The 16960-nt window shown below is 47.5% G+C and overlaps 1 protein-coding gene across 5 annotated transcripts in view; it reads right to left on the bottom strand.

Moving 5' to 3' along the window:
* Positions 1 to 16960, bottom strand: part of NRG2 (neuregulin 2) — a 152183-nt gene that overhangs the window by 76549 nt on the left and 58674 nt on the right. Inside the window, exon 1 of one of the 5 annotated variants that reach the window (XM_057409890.1) lies at positions 5840 to 5942. The exons of the other annotated variants lie outside the window; for them this stretch is intronic. Coding sequence (XP_057265873.1) covers positions 5840 to 5927 — 88 coding nt within the window. The 5' untranslated portion in view covers positions 5928 to 5942. Of the gene's footprint in view, positions 1 to 5839; positions 5943 to 16960 lie in introns of those variants that run through there. 5 annotated transcript variants of the gene reach the window in all.

Here is a 16960-nt window from a genome sequence, read left to right as displayed (position 1 = left end):
TCTCAAACTTGGAGAGCAAATGTGGTTCCTTTCACCTCCCCATCCTCACCAGGCATGAAAATTCAGCAAGAAAAACTGGGCTCTGACTTGTATGTGTAGTCAGAAGTTTACGGGGTTAGTAAGGATGCAACAAGCTGTAGAAAAGTTCCAGGACATTGGACTGCTCAAAAGGTTGATCATCACCCCTACTGCGTGGAGACAGCCTTGTGTGGCTTAGTGCTACTCTCCACAAAGCAGCTCTCCCTCACATTCAGAAGCTCTTACCTTCCAGACATGCCTAACTAAAATCCATTATGACTGAGTCTGCCAAGCCTAATTACCAGAGTTATTAATTACCTAAATGTTTAATTTTTACCACTATTACTTGTATTTGTTATTGCAATTTGGAACATCTCAAAAATGCAGCAACATAACACTGCTTTTGTCAGAGACGAGACAGCTCAAGGTCACGTCAGCTCAAAACACAGCTTTCTGTCTAGAGCACAGCACAGAAGCCCCAACCATGGCTTGATCACAGCACAGGAGCCCCAGCCATGGCGTGACCACAGCACAGGAGCCCCAGCCATGGCTTGACCACAGTGGATGGCCAGCCTTTGATGGGACATAGCAGTCCTGCGACTTCTCAGCCAAAGAAAATGACCGGAATTGATAGTCCCAGTCATGAGCTGCAAGCTCAGCTGCTCTTGAACTTACATCCTTCAAGTTCTCTTCAAGAGACACTTTGTTTTTATGGAGCTTTGCTCCCAGAAGAAAACAAGCACATCCAACCAAGAGCCATGCATGACCCACACATGGCTCCACTCATTGATTATTGCAAGAGCATGACCCCACTGTAACAAAGTTCCCAGGCACTAAGAAAGGCATATGGTCATACCACCCCCATGCTGAACCCTTCTCATGCACCTGAAAGTGTTCACTGGAATCAAAGGGAAAAAGAATGGAGAAATTGGAGGAAAAAGAGCCTCCTTTCTCCTCCTCTCACTGCCTCTGGAAGCGAGATGTAGGCCCATGCGCTAGTCTTATCCTATCTCCTCCAGTCAGTCTGAGCTCAAGCACTGCTGCAGTCCCACTAGAGCTCAGTGCTGAACCAAGACAGGAGATCAGTGGCACTCAGAGCAGGAGGCCAGCGGTGCAGATACAGGATGCCAGAGCCATGCTGCTCATGGCAACATGGCTTTGCAGCTAGAGCCCGTAACATTAACCAAAGCAAGAGAGTGAGCCACAGGCATGACTACAAAGGTCAGCAGCCAGGCTGTGCTCAGCCCCTCTACGTGTTCCTCCTCTCACCAGAGACTGCTTTTCCCAGGGTACTTACACCCACCTCCAGAAAGGGATTGAAAATGGGATGCCAGGGGTTCTGAATCACCAGCTCCATAGTAGGATTACTTACGTACCATTCTGATCCATTCTGCCCCTCTGGCAATTCCCAGCCCTCTAGTCTGTCTGAATGGAGAGATGGGCTATTCCTCAACCCTGATGGGTCTCTCTCTCATAACCTTGTGTTTGTATTAACACCTGAGATATGAGCCACATAAAGTGGAGGAACAGAGCTGCATGCTCATTTATCCATCCTTCCTTCTGCACAGCTAGTGAGCTTCAGCAAAAACACCAGAAAGCAGCTGGGACATATAACCTTTTCCTTTACCCCAGCATGAATCACTGGAGCTTGTGAGTCAGACCCCCCCCCATTCCCATGCTGAGCAAGTTACTGCACGTTGGCTGATCCGTAGTAACTGGCTACATGTGTGCTCTCAGCCACATGGCAATGGCAGCAGCAGGCTATTAGTTTAGCCAGAGGACATGATCTAGTGAAACCATGCATGTGGACAGATCCTGGAGTACAGCTGACATCTGGTACCTTGTGTGTCTGGGTGTTTATAGAGAATAAAACTGCTACTGTAGGAGATCTGCTGTGGGTTATCCCTCTGGTAAACAAACCTTCTGGCTAATGCTTCTAAGAGCTCCTTACAACTGGAGCTTTTCCTGTGCACAGAAGACTGAGAAAAAAACAAAAGCACGTTCACCCTGCAATGTGGACATAGCTCACACAGAGGTACCTTAGCCAACAGTGAACTGTTTTGGTTGCATTACTGTTGAGTGTCTCCACTAGCGTGAGCTTCCACCACAAAGCTTGCACCTAGCATCTGCAAGGGACTTCCACATCCCTCACCATCTCTGTGTTAATGTGGCAGCACTCTAAAGCATCCCAGGCTGGTAGATCCTGGCTAACGTACTGCCGCAATTGCGCCACTGGCTCATGCCCAGAAGCACCTTCCTTCTGAAAGACCTCAAGTTTCTATTGTAATACCTTTCTGCACAACTCTTCCACCAAAGCCTGACTTGTCTGTGAACCGAGATCAAGCTGGTTCCTACCGAAGCATGATACCCTCTACAGAGACTCCTCACATGCTCTCCGAGGAGTTCTCCAGCATTAGCATTTGCCACAGGCATTTCAAGAGAAAGGTACCATTCCTGTGTTGCCAATGTTATTAGCATTGACAACACAATCCTTAAGCACACGCAATGTTTTCCTTACCGCCAAAATAAGAGAGAATGCTTGGAATTGCTGGGGAATTTGATCAAGCAAATGCTTTACATTTCCCTGGTCTTCTCTCCCCAATTGACCTCACAGAAGTACATAGGAAATAAAGCCTGTCCCAGTCCCGTTGCCCTTCCCTTTCCAATTCACTCCTTGCGTACCTCACTATCAAGGTTTCCTCCAGCCCTTTTGCTTCTTCTCCTGCCCATCTCCCAATGAAGCTGGTGCACTGGCTTCCTAATCCACTGCCACAGCTCTGGCAAGTGCTCATCCTGCTCTGCTCTCAATCCATTTGTTCCACTTCTCCAAAGTCTACCCCAAATCTTTCTATGTGAAAGGGCAGCTTCCTTTATACCCACGGTCTTGCCCGAGTGTCAAGTCTTTGCCTGCCCCAGGCCATCCACTGTCTGGTAAAGTACCATCTCCTCTTGCAGTGAGGTTGTTCTCTTCCAGACCTGACCTTTGCCAGCATCGTGGGAGCATTATCCATGTATTTGCTGGTTTGTTGCTACATTCTGCAGCTCACGTAGTCCCTACAGGGTGTGCCTTCTATGTGTGTTGGGTGGGGGACAGTCTACTTTCCAATGAGTGCTACAAATGTCTAAAAGAGGGATCGTGATGGTGCTTCTTCATAGGTGGACACCATCTCCCTCTGGAGGCCTTCACAGGCTGTTCCACTGCCTAGATTTTTAGCCAAGACACTCACTTTATGTTGGCTGTATAGCAGCATAAACATGTGAGTTTAGGTTAAAGACAGCCCTTGTCCTCAGAACAAAGCTAGCACTTCACATGAGATCAGCAATCTTCTGTTACATACTCACAGAAGCCAAAACAATTGTGTTAAAAGCCGCAGTGGAAGAACCCTCTCCTCCCCTAAGTTTGAGAGACCTCAGGGGAAATCTAGCAGTCGCCACACAGCACATCAGTGCTCTTTCCTGAAACTACTGTTTCAGCTCATTCCTCCTCTAAGAGGTTTTTCTGCTGCTCTGATTCACTGGCAGTCAATAGCTTTACTACATGGGGCAATTCCCCAGACCAGTGGGTAGGGCTGGGAGATCACCTCTGGAAGTCGGGAAGTGTTACTCCATGACAGAGCTGTTCAGGGCTCTCTACGGAGCACACCAGGTATGGGTGTTTGAGGGTAATTTCTCACGCAGACACCTATGAGCACAAGGGTAGATCAAGGCTATCAGAGTGTCATAGGCAACAAAGTTTGACCCTCAGCAGCCAGAGAGTGGTCAGGGATGCAGTGTGAAGAAGGAAGGCTTTCCACTCTGTTATCATCCTGAGTCTCCCTTGTACTGCCAATCAAGCAAACGTTCCTGCCTGGACCTCCTTGGAGTCTGTGTAAGATCTCTGTAGGTTCCTCTTCTCCCTCCTGGTTTCAGAGGGGTCAGCACATCCCACTTGCATGGAAATACTACAACCTGGAAGAAACAACACAAATGCCCCCTGCAGTGCCCTGGAGGTTGCCTGATTTATGCCAGGGCTCCATTTTGCATCAGCCAGATCATGCCAGAGAGGCAGTCTGAGGTCCAGCCACAAGCTGAAGAGTCCACTGCCTGTAGCGAGGGTCTGTGTACCAGGACTGGGGCATCTGCCCATAAGTGACTGGAGGAAGAACTCTTCTCTTCTAGAAGTCCCTTTGGGGAAGCATTGCTGTGCCCCTTAGACCACACAGCAAAGCTGACCTATGATGGGAAAAGGTATTCACAGATTCCACTGATCCCAAACAACCCGACATAAAGTGAGACTTCGTTCAGGGGCACCACAGACAACCAAGTGTCTTCCTCTGATGGACCCACAGAGCTAACGGTGGGGAACCTCTGCAGGAATACAGGGCAAACAAGTGACCTGGATCTAAGTAATCTAGTTAGTAATTAATGCAATAAAAGGACCATGCTCATACTGTGCAAGCCAAACCCAGAACCTTTCTTTTCTTTGGTTGAGATACAGACAGGGTGAATGCAACGAGACAGCCCCCAGCTCCAGCACACTTTAGAGCCCCTTGGACAGATCTGGTCATCTTCAAGCAGCTGCTGTCTCTGCTTGATGGTTTCAAGCTCCCTGTCCTGAAGCTATCCCAGAAGTCTCCTCCCAGATCCCACAGCAACAGCTATGGTCTGATGTCATAAGCAGGAGATCATGCGTGAGGTGAGCCTGCCAAGGCATCAGCACCCATTGCCACCCTGGCAGCTCCAGGCACCGCAGGGTGGTGGGTCTCTATTCAGAGTAAAGGCATGGAAAAGGATAGGGGCGAATCCTGCCACCAGTGATGCTGTATGAAGCCAAAACAAAGCTCTTCAGGTTGAGAGCAATCATTGCTGTCATGGTATCAGGACCAAGAGCAGAACTGCATCCAGAGAAGTGAAGAGGTAAACTGACAGACTCCTTCAGGACTGGTCCAGCTTGTAGCTTCTCTTAGCACTGATAAAACACAAGGGCTGAGAGAGTTGCCTCTCTCTCCAAATGCATTGCCAGATAAACCACAGATAAGAAACAGCCAGGGATAATCCCTCTCTGATACCATAACCGAGAAAGAAATACCACTGTGCTGCATTACCAATCCTTCTGTAACTTTCCAAGGCAGTTCTCATATTGCCCCAACTCATACTCCCCGTTTACTCAGCAATCAACCTTCATCAGTTAAAGGCAATGTAAACATTTTATCCTGGCAACATCTGAAATATTGCCTTGCTCATTTTGCAAGGAACAGTCAGATCTCCTCTAAGGAACAGCCTGATTTCACTAATAAGTGTATCAGCAGAGAGTGAAGGTTTACAGTCCTCGTGTCTTTTAACTACAACTCAATGCAGTTACGTCAGAAAGAGAGACTGTAACTTTTATCTAATCTCTGAGCGATGGGCTTTCCCAAGGAACAGTCCCTGTGATCCTCCAAAATAGTGGCTTTTGATATTTATCTCAGGAAGAAGCAAGAAAACAGCCAACCAAACATCAAAACACAACACACCAGAACCCCCCAAGAATTAGCACAAACCCCCTACAATTACCATATCACCGTGACAGGAACCAAGTGCTGCTGGTTTTTGAGAGTACATTGCCCTGAATTCTTGAGGCTTTGGGTATTTAAAAAGGAGAACAAAAATAAAATAGAGAAGATCAAAAGGCAAGCAGACCTATAGCAGCATGAAATATGAATGAGATGCAGAGATTTGCACACTTGCCTAGCAAACGCTCCCTATCATTTGCACCCTCATGCAACCCACAAGTACTTTCCTGCTGGTTTTCTGGCTTCTCTCTTCTTCCTTTAAGTAAAATTTGTTAAAAAATGGGAAGTACCTTTTCCTGGTTCAGGTTCTCTTTCCCCTTTTTTCCCTTCTTTGTTCTTTTTGCTCTTTCCTTTCCCTTTTTTCTTGCTCTCGGACATTCTGCACAAGTGTTTACAGTCTCAGGAAAAGACAGTCCACACCAGATCTATATGCCCCACGACTGCTACTCCAAATGTTACTTGCCAGCTGCAACTTCCGACTGTTCTTATATTGTTTCTGACACAGACAACACCCACCACTGGGTGGAGAAGCAAAACTTTAACCATTTGCTCCCTGCTCCCAGTTGTCTGAAAAGATGCACTGGGTTACAGTGGGAGGACAAGGTGAGCAGTGCTATGGGGTGGGAGCAGCTCTCCCAAGAGTGTCTTGGACACATGGAGTCTAGAGATGGTTTTCCACTTGCTGATTCTGTCTCTGCCTGCAAGTAAGCTCTGAACTTCTGGAGCATCACAGAAATACGTGTTTTGGGGAACTGCTGGGGCTCAGATCTCAGTGATATGTGGGAAGCAGTGGAGTCTAAAGAAAAAGCTAGAGGCTTGTAACCCATTCTTACTCCACTTTGACCCTGCAGAGGGATTAAATTGGCCTTTCTTCTCATGCTGTTGTTCCCACCATAAGTAAGAGTGACTTCACCTGCCCTTGCACCCAGCTCTTTGCTGTCTCAGGAGGTCTTTCCAAAAGCTAGGAATAGCTGGAGAGCCCTTACCTGCAATTCTCGTATCTCTCCTCCATCTCTGGGAGCTCTAGGTGGTTGATTAAGCCCATGTCTCATCTGCTTGGGGGTTAACAAGGCCCTTTTCCACAGGTCCAACATGTGATGAGTGACTCAGCCCAATCTCCTTCTGTAGGGCAAGCCATGCCCAAAGTCCATCAGGATCCCCAGCTGGAAAGCCCCAAAGTACTGCCAAATCATTCCCAGATGCAGCTAAGGGCTTCAGAGGCCCAAAGGGGCCATAAGCCATAAGGCACTGGCTAGCGCATTCGATCCACTTATCCATGAATCAAATCCAAGTCCACGGCCGTGAGTAAAGCACGTCCTCCAGAGCAGCACTCCCGCCTGCTTATGGACATCCAGAAATGAATGAGCTATCGGCCCCCTTGGGATCTTCTCCCAGTGGTTAATCACCCTCATTGTTAAAAATGCCTGCCTGCTCTGAAGTAGAGTCTCTGGCTTCACTGTCCAGCCATTGTTTCTTACTCTTGTTTTCTCCCCTAGATGAAAAAGCCCTTCAGCAACTGGTATTTTCTGCCAAGGAAGTATTGATGCACTGTAATCAAGTCATCCCTCAGCCTTTTTCTTTTCTGATAAGCTAAACTGATGAAGCTTTTTTCTACTTCTTGGTGTATAGCATTTTCCCTGGCTCAGGGATCCTATCTGCGGCTATCCCATTTTGCAATATCCTACTTAAGCTAGGAATACAAAACCCAGGCAGTATTCCATCGTCTTTTGCATACAGAGGCAAATACAGAAGCAAAATCCCTACTGCCACGCATTCCCAGCCTTTTAACCCCCAAGAGTGACATTCGGACACTGGGCTTCATGAGGAAAACCCATTCTTTTGTGTTGCTACTGCAGCTTCTAGCAAGTCCCTGCTTTGCCAGGCATAGTCCCCTGCTCTCTAACTAGCAAGAATTTCTTGCTCCTTCACCGTACCACTCTGTGGTGAAGCTTCATTTTGTTTTAGAAGAGCCATGGAGCCAAGCCACTCAGATTACCCGCTCCAGCTTCTTTCTTCCCACTGATGCTTAAAGCTCCATCAGTCGCTGCGTCACCCTGTTAATTTTATGAGCACGTTCATTCACCTCCAGGTTTCTGGTGACAAGTCTCACTAGAGATTACTGCCTGCCTGCCAGCAATGACTTTTTAGTGTGTGCTACTCACTCACTTCTTTGCCTGTATATGAGGTACATTGGAGAGCTTACAACGCTTATTTTCCAGTTTAAGAGCAGTTCCAGAGGACATTAGCACACTGCATAACTTGTATATAGCTTTACAAAAGGCTAGGAGGCACGCACTGGAGAGCACCTAAGCAAACTTGCTTTCAGTTATTAGATAAAAGTTACCAAGCCTGCTAATTTGGAGTTTGAGCCTAATATACATTGCTTTAATACCCTCTGTGGACAGTACTAGCCCATCATTCTGTTTCTTTTCTAAATGCACGATAATAGCAATTACTGACCAGTTAGTGCCTTCTAAGTCATTATGAATGACAATTTCCATATGGTTATTTCACTGCTTGGCTCATAACCATAGTTCTCTTCACTAATATCTTTCTAGAGTCCCTTAATTCTGTGCTTGAGCTGTACTTGATAGCCAATTTCCCTCCAGATGTCTTCAGCTTGTTGTCTACACACCATAACTCCAGATGCACGTGGACTGATACCTATTTTTCTCTTTTCTAAATCTGTTAACCTTATTACTGCTTCCAGTTGTTGCTTTCATTACTACCAAGCTACGATGAATATTAGCTAAACCTTGTCCTCTTTCTTGAGTGAAATCTCAACTTTCTTGGCTCCTGCTCAAAGAGCTCCTGGTTCTTACTCATATTTTCCTGTGAATACTTTAACACCCAATCAACTTCAAGGTTTTCCTCAGCCTTGGGAAATCAGTTCCTTTGAATCCTCAGGAGTGTCTTATTTATGATTAGGACTCTCATCTGCTAGCCCATATGAACAAAAACTCATCTTGGTCACTAGTGCCATGTCAACCACCAGTGATTAATTCAGCCATCCAAATCAATAATGAGGCCTGAACAGAATTCTCTTGCTTTAGTATGATAACTTAATGTTAAATCTACAGAGTTTTGAGGGCCTTTGATGTTTTACTGCCAGCCATAGCTCCTTTGCCAGCACATGTCTCCCAAATGGATGTGTCATGAAAACCACATTTCTCTTCCTTTCTTTTCCTTTGCAATTTTATTTTCATCTTGAAATATACTTACTATGGGTATCTTCATATGAATGCTGCAGTATTTTGCTCCCCCCCACCCCATTTCTGAACTAGCTCTTCCTCCACTCCATCAAATCAGTGCCTTTGTTCCTGTTAAAGACACAGAGTCTGTGTTTTCTTGGGATCATCTTTCTAAAGTGCTTGACTTCAGTGAAGATTTGTTAGAGTTAACAAGTGCACCTCAGATGGTGCCCTACCTTTTTTCCCCACTAACGAATAACCAAGATTCCCTACTGCTGAACAGTGCTCAGAGGGTGAGGCTCTGCACAGCAAAGCACGGCTCAGCTTCAGCATCACCAAATGAAAATTACCAAGTCAAAGAAGCAAAAGTGCAGCGTCTGACTTGGCCACACTGTCCTAACCAGCCTGGAACATGTGATCGGAAGAAGCAGCACCAGCAACACAGGATGCATGTATTTCTGTCCCTTGGAAGCAATCACAGTGTCACCTGTGGCAGATGAGGAATATTATATGCAAATTATTTTTTGCCTTGGCAGGTGCACATCTCATACATCTTGATATCTTTTCCAACTGGCTGGCCCCTGTCCAGGGCAGGGATCCACCCCTCTAGATCCAGGTTTAGCATCACAGATGTGTGGAATATGCTCTTTCCTGAGCAATCCCGATACGCACAGGAGCTAGCAATACTGATATAATAAAACCTACCAATGGGAAGGATATTCCAGTTTGGTGTCCCAGGTGCCTCATCTGGTAGGACATGTATTTTAAAGGCTGTGCTCTCACAAGTCACTTCATACTTCATTCTGAAACAGTTTTTAATGCTCACTGCTCTAAACAGTCTCATGGAGAGTTATAACCTAAAACAATACCAACCAGTGTTTTTTTCTAGTCTTACAATTCCTGTGCAGCTTTAAGCTTAAAAAAAAGGAGGCATGTAATTATTTAAGAGACTGAGCCATACCATAAGCACAGCTAATCCTTGCATGAAACCCAGCACACTGATTTTACACCACCATGCAGGGCAATTTTACCAGACAGTGTCCTTACCCATTGTTAGGATTTGCCTATATGCCAACCTAACAAGTTGGGCTCCTTAATAATCAATGCCCAGGAGGTCAGAACCAAGATCAGGTGAAGGAGAACCTCCCTACCTCTTCCCCCACACAGTATCCATTGCAGTCAGCGGCTGTAAAACTACTTCTTCAAACAAAAATCCCAGGTCGGCTCGGTAGAGAACGGAGTCCGCAGCTAAGAGTCACACTGCTGCATTGCATCTTGTCTTCTTGTCTGGGAGGATATAAGGCACCACTCCCATGCAGAAGAGCAGTGCACTCGCCAGGGGAAAGCCGGGTAGCTTGCAACGGCAAGTTCTGCATCTGGAAAAGAATTATTAATACAACATCTCCCGGCCTGAGGGAGATTAAAAACCAGCGCTGACCTATGAGTGCTACTCGATATCCGCTGAAACCCAGACGGCGAGCCCACTCCAGCTCCTGCAAATTTCAGAAGCAGAGGCAGGCGCGCATGCTCCGCGAGCTTCCAAGGCTGTATTTATGGCAGCAATCTTGGGAGCACAATGGCCCATTTTAAATCGTGGCGTTTTCAAAAGCTCTTGATACCAGCTTAACTCTGCTCTCACTGCCATCGCCAGGAGGTGGCCATCAGCTTCTGGGGAAGCTCCGTGCCACATTACATGGTCTGTCCTAGAACTGTCAAGCTCCTCTTCAACAGTGGATTCGACCCGAAATTGGTGGCAGCAAGAAATACTTGCACGTTATTTCTAGAGAGGTAGAGTAAAAGACAACGCAGCAGGACTGTACCTGTCAGCATCCCTTTGGCTTATCAAGGCAATCCACTAGGCACCATTTCTCCATGACCCTCCTCCTACAAAACACTGCAGATTTGACAGGAAGACTACAGCATTGTGAAAGCAGCAAAGCTCAGTCTCCCGACCCACCACAAGTTGGAGATGCACAGAATCCTACCAGCAGGTTCTCTGAAGCAAAACTATTGTAAAGCAGCCTTCCTGTCACTGCTGTTCATACAGCGCCTTCACAGACAGGGTAAAAAACAGGTCCTCAGTGTTATCTCCTCACAACAAGCATCTTGTGCCAGAAGAAATGATGCTGGCACTTGCTGGATCATCAGCTCAACAACAGGTTTGTCTGCTGGAACTGGAAAGCTAGGAAAGGTATTTTTAAACTGAAAACACCATCCTTCTTTTGCACCTTTGCCATACCTTTTGTTGGAAAACAGAAAAAACACACAAGTGCAGCTATTTATTTGTCCAGTAAGGGCCTGGATAAGCTCCATCCGACCATCACCTGATGTTCTTCTTTTGCACACATGGCATGTTGCCATGCTCATGTTTCACATCTGCACTCTCCCAAGTCCAGCCTTATCTCCCACTTCACTTCAAACACAGCTCCGAAACAGGACAGGTTTTGTGAATGATTGATAGACACCGGACCCCACCAGCCCCAGTGGGATATTTCACATTGCAACGTCTTTTCCTTTTCATCCTTATGGAATGAAATCCTCACCTTGACACGAGTCATTACATAGCTGTTATGTCTAATAACCATATACATTTTTGCTTACAGAAGGGAGCTTATGTTATCGACTCTCATTGAAACCCAGCTAGATTAGCTTCTGAAAGCAGGCAGGAAGACAGGGAAGCCACCACTGATTTGCCTCCTGAAGATGGTCTCTGCACTCCTGACACATTCCGCAAGCCCATCTCTTGGACTCCGATGACAGCAGAGGCACTGCCAGCTTTGATAAACCACAGCCCTTGTTTGCAGCTGCGCCATGGGGGTCCAAAGTGGGGCTAGACAAGGCTCCATTGCCGAGATGAGGGGTGCTATGGTGTCAATGTGGGTGCCTCACGCTGGTGCCCTTCGATGTTTGGGTGCCCTCACACAGCAGGCACATCAGCCACCTCGTGACCATGGGTGCTCCTGGCCTACCATAGCCATGACGGTGCTGAGCTTGGACGCAGGTTTCCTCCTCACTTTGGAAGCAGCAGCACTGAGGGCTTTTCTGCGACAGGCCTGAGCTGATGGGCTTCAGTGGCTGGCTTTACATCACAGACTTACCCTTTGCTTCTTGCAAATTGAGTCTCTGAGGCTGGTCAGAGTCACCCCTGCCGTGAACCAGCCCAAACTCAGCAACCAGGCTCAGACAGCTCCAGTTAATTGTCATGTCCATATCTACAGATGCCCTTTAAAAGCAGAATCAGCTCCGTGCTGAGCCAGCTGCCCTCAGAGCCTCCGAAACCCTCCGGGACACTTTTCATACCAGCTAGAGACATCTGCCATTTCCTTCAAAGCTTCCTCTTTATTTCCATTCCCTCCTCCTGCAATCAGCAGCATTTTTCACGTGAAACCAAGGAACAGAGCATCCTCCATTCACATCCTAAGCCTTTCAAGGCCTTTCCTAAGCCAGAAAAGGCCAGGAAGATTTGTGGAAAATTCCATGAATTCTTACGGTTTCATTTCTCTAGATGCAACTCTGCTGAAGTGCTGAAGGCCCCAGCAGGTTAGAGCCTCCTACAGAGAAATCAGAAGGTTGCTTTTAGGAATGTTTATATTGAAGTGATAGCACAAAGCCTCCCCCCTCGGTCCTTCACCCACCTGCACACAGGGTCAGTCTGTGCTGGAGGAGTGGAAGCAGAGGCAAAGCCTGTGCCTAGCTGGACCCTGTAATGAGAGGCTCTCTAACACCTCAGTTGTTTATCTGAGTGGATCTAAGACTGATCCTCGGCTAAGCACTGTGCCAGACCCATGCACAGCCTAGGGAATTCTATAGGAAGTACTGCTTACATGTGACCACTCTAACTTGTGCATCCCCTGATCCATCATTACCCCTCCCTCTCACAAGACCCATATATCCATTAGTTCCTCAGAGCTATAGCCTAAAGGCTGCTGCCCAAACGCAGGTGCTGTTTTACTAAGATGAAATGCATCCAAAGCCACAGACACATGATCAAGGACAAAAAAGGCACATTTGATATGTTAGTTCCCTCATTCAGAAGAGAACTTGGACAGAGGAAAGGCTGGACAGGTGAAACTGAGAACACCTGGAACAAGAACACTCAGAAGCTGCTCTTGTAGTTTCTAGAGATCTGATCCTGGGTGAAAGGCTGCATGTAGGGCATCTCAGATGTGTAAGAGTTCACAAGGCTCCCTGAAGCAAGGGGATTCCAAGGCTCACCTCACCATGAGTCCAGCTTACCTCTGGTTCTGCACAAGCACCAATGAGTGCAGGTGAAAGGTCCTATCAGTGATATACCCACTGGATCTCACTACTTGGAAAGGCTCTGCAAGGATATCTACTGGAACACCTAAACTCTGACTTACAGAAATGTTTAAAAAAGCAATTAGAGAAGATATCTCTACCTAAATGAAAGGGTTCTTCCCCAGAAGCCTCTTCTGGAACCTTAAAGACTGAGAAAAGCAGATACAGCATCACTGATTGCAGTGCTGTGGGTGGAGAGTGTGATCAGATGGACAAGTACATTATGCAGGGCAGATGATGTTCTGTGTTGTATTTGCCTGATTAAAATATGCCTGAAGCAACAGAGTAATTGGATCTGCTGCATTTGATTCAATGGGGCAGATGCTGTGGGTTAACCCAGGTGGGAAGCAAAGGACTACACAGCCACTTGCTCATTCCATCCCACCCCCAGTGGGATGGGGAAAGAAGAAAGGAAGAATAAAAGCAAGGGGGGGTCAGGGTGAAAACTAGAAAATATTGACTGATTTCTAAGTGAAGGATGAGTAGAAGAAGAGACAACAAAACAAAATACTGATGCAAAGGCAATCAGTCATCACTTCCCATGAGTGGACTGATGCCCACCCAACTCCCAAGCAAAAGATGGCTAACCCTTTCATTGCTGAGCATGATGTTACGTGGTATGGAATATCAACTTGTTCAGGTCATCTGCCTGGTTGTGTCTCCTCCCAGCCTATTGCACATCCACCCCCAGTCTATTCGCTGGAGGGGCAGAGTGAGAAACAAAGCCAAAGGTGGCTTTGATGCTCTACAAAAACTGATTAGCAAGACTTAGAACATTAGTGTGTTATCAGTATTGTTTTGGTCGAAACACCAAAACGCAACATCATATGAGCTGCTACAAAGAAAATCAACTCTTTCCTAGCCAGGAAAGAATCAAAGAGCCTGTTCAGGGAGGGTCTTCATGTCACCTCCCCATGCCTGTGCAACTCTAGGGATCATGATCCCCGTGGGCAGGGTCTGCTGGCACTGACACCACAGCCGTCTGCGCTGTTACAGGCTTTGGGGACAGCAACGGAGCCAGGCCACAGCTGTCAGCTCTGCTCCTCTGCTGCAGGGAGAAGATGGGCCATTTAAGCATCTGTTGCTGTCTCGGAACATGGGAGGAAAGAAATAGGGAGCTTAGGAAGCCCTGAGTATAGTTCCATGCTCTCCCTGCACAGGGACCCAAGCAGTCAGGTGATGCTCAGAAAAGAAAACAGGCTGCAGAGGGGATTCCTCCATGATGTGTGGGAAAGAAGGTGGAAAGGGGGTGTCCCTGGTGATTCCCAGTAATAATTCAGCATGAAAAGACCTGAATTGACAACACTGGGTACTCAACCAAGGTAAGATCAGCCTGCATGGATTTTAGGCTGCCCTCTGTCCCACAGGGACACAGGGGAGCTAATCTATGCCTTGCTCTATGTTGCCTTAGGATCAAGGCTATGCAATGAGCATTTCCTTTGCATAACTTCTTTAATCCAGAGACGGAAGAGCCTGGGGGAATGGCTTGCCCCTTCTTAGCAGGAAAGAAGCAGCAGCAAAACCATGTTATTATTTTTGTCCTCACAAACAGGCTGCCACTTGTGCAGGTGTGAGGGCACAAACCACAAGAGCAGCCATCTCCAGACGCCAATTCACTCCCTCTTCTCACAGCTGCTCTATTTGACTTCTCCAGGCTCAAGGAAAGCTTCCTGCCATTCACCCTCCAGCCCATGCTCTTCGAGGGGTCACTGCCACTTCACCTCTGCCTTGTTCGCTAATGCACAGTCGAGGCCACAGCTCAGTAACTCTTGGTACCAAGGAGGTATTACCCACAGCCATCTCTTCCTGCAGGTGCCCGAGAGTGGAGAGCTCAGCACCGCTTTGTGTTACAGCCTGTGTCAAAGTTGTTATCTGCTCATGCAGCCAGGGCTGTCCCAGAGCTGCTGCTTCCCAAACAGCTCCTCCTCATTACATAATTCTGCCTATGATTGCTCTTGCCCAAAGGTATTAGCTGTGTTTCTCACAGATCATAACCATGATTACCCTTTTCTGCTCATTGTCAAAATCCTCTGTCTTGCCTTTTATTCTCTGGTCCTTCCTCCTATTTGCTTCTCCCTTTCGAGAATCCAATGTGGGGGTTTTCCACACTGGATCCCCCATGTCACCGCCAGCATGTTACATGGCGCATGGAGTGACTATATGCCTGAGCAGCATCTCCCCTTCACCCTTGTCTCACCAGTGCTCCTTGCAGCCAGTCCTCCCTCCATCAATCCTTTCCCCATATTGCAAGCTATTCCAGCTAATTGGCACTCCAGTCTCCACCAAGGTCTACGCCACGCCACACCACAGCACACTGCGAAGGGTTATCCACTGTCTTCCCCAGTCCACTAATTGTGTAATTATGCAGAAATGGCCTGTCTGGTACAATCTATTTCTCATACTCCCCTGTGGTGCTTGTTGCTTACAATGCTCATTATTCCTCTAAGTATTTGCAGGCCTTCACCCTCCATCATATTTCCACAAATTGCAGTTCTATTAACAAGGGAACAATTCCTGAAGTCCTTGCAAACATTGTATTCATTTTCTCAACTGCTCCCTCCTTTCTGGTCAGGAGCTCTCCCTTGGGGCTGGCTCAGGCTCCCCTGCTGCCTCAGTTCAGCAAAGGTGCCTTTGCTCTTGACCCTCTCCCATGCAGTGTGCTCACACCCATGAGGCTTGGCCATGCAGAACCTCAATGTGCAAAGGGAACTGTGCAGTCCCATGCTGACTGCCTGCAGGGTCTACACATCTTGCCCTCTACGACGGGTATGTACTGCTGTCTCCTTGCTACTCAGTCCATCCTGCAAGGAGGAGATAAGCAGGCTCTTTGCATCACGCAGGATTTCTGCCTGGTCCCAAACTCATCTGTCAGTAAAATTAAGCACCAACTAAGGCCTATTCTTCAGACTCTGCTTCCTGCCACAAGCATGCAGGAGGTCCGAGACTGGGACACCCCACTTCAGAGAGAAGGAACCCACACACGTTAGAATGCAACCACCATCCTCTGCTTTCATATGCACCAACATGCCTGGACAAGCTTGGCACCAGACCTCTTCAGTCTGGACTTCCTGAGCTAGAGGAAGGCTAATGGCCATAGGTCAACTGGCAGCTGAAGAAACATTTAGGATAGGCAAAAGGATGCTTGGGCTTGGTGGTAACGGTTGGGTTGGTGTTTAATTTTGGTCCATTTGCTCAGCTTTCTTTCCTGGCTTATCCCAGCCCCTGACTATTTTCTTGGCCCTTTCCCAGCATCAGATTCTCAGTTTCTGTTCAACTTGCTGGTGCTTCTCCCTTACATTTTCCTGCCCAGCTCCAAGCAGCCAGCTTGGTCCTGTGACACCCATACCCTGAGCACACACTGAGGCTGAAGCACAGAACAGCTCTGATGAGACTGACTCATCCATGCAGTTAGGAACTGATGCACCCTTCTGGAAGAGCTTGGGAGGGCTGGGCAAGGCAGGGCCAACACACTCCTGCCAGGAGCACATCTACACCACGCACCTTGTCTACCAGAAGGACTCACAGTGCAGAACTTGCCGCAGCAATGCCTAAGTTACCTCTAGGCACCTGTGGTCCTTTCACAGATCCTTGGCAAGCCACAGCCAGAAGATGTTAAGTGACCCCCAGACACATAGAGATGAAATCAGGTGAACCTGCAGCTGCTCCACTCCTTCATTTCACATCCCTCACCCATCATGCCCCAGATGCCTCCATTTCTTCTGCACCAGACAACCTCCCTTTCTTGGAGGGCCCTGGGAGCAAACCTACAAGCAAAGTTGTTGTATCCTGTGCATCTCATGAGTGGATTAGCAGAGAACAGCAATACCGGGATGGTCATGCAACAGACAGGCTCTAATGAGCCTAGGTGGTCATTAGGCACATACATAATACATCTTTGATCTATTCCTCTCTGCCAGACAC

The sequence above is a fragment of the Pezoporus wallicus genome, unplaced genomic scaffold (genome assembly GCF_028554395.1).
Source record: "Pezoporus wallicus isolate ANWC-B61680 ecotype Strahan unplaced genomic scaffold, APGP_CSIRO_Pwel_v1 contig_4309, whole genome shotgun sequence".
NCBI classification, from domain to species: domain Eukaryota; kingdom Metazoa; phylum Chordata; class Aves; order Psittaciformes; family Psittacidae; genus Pezoporus; species Pezoporus wallicus.
Note: the sequence above shows the minus strand (reverse complement) of the source record. Positions and strands in the feature narration are given on the sequence as shown.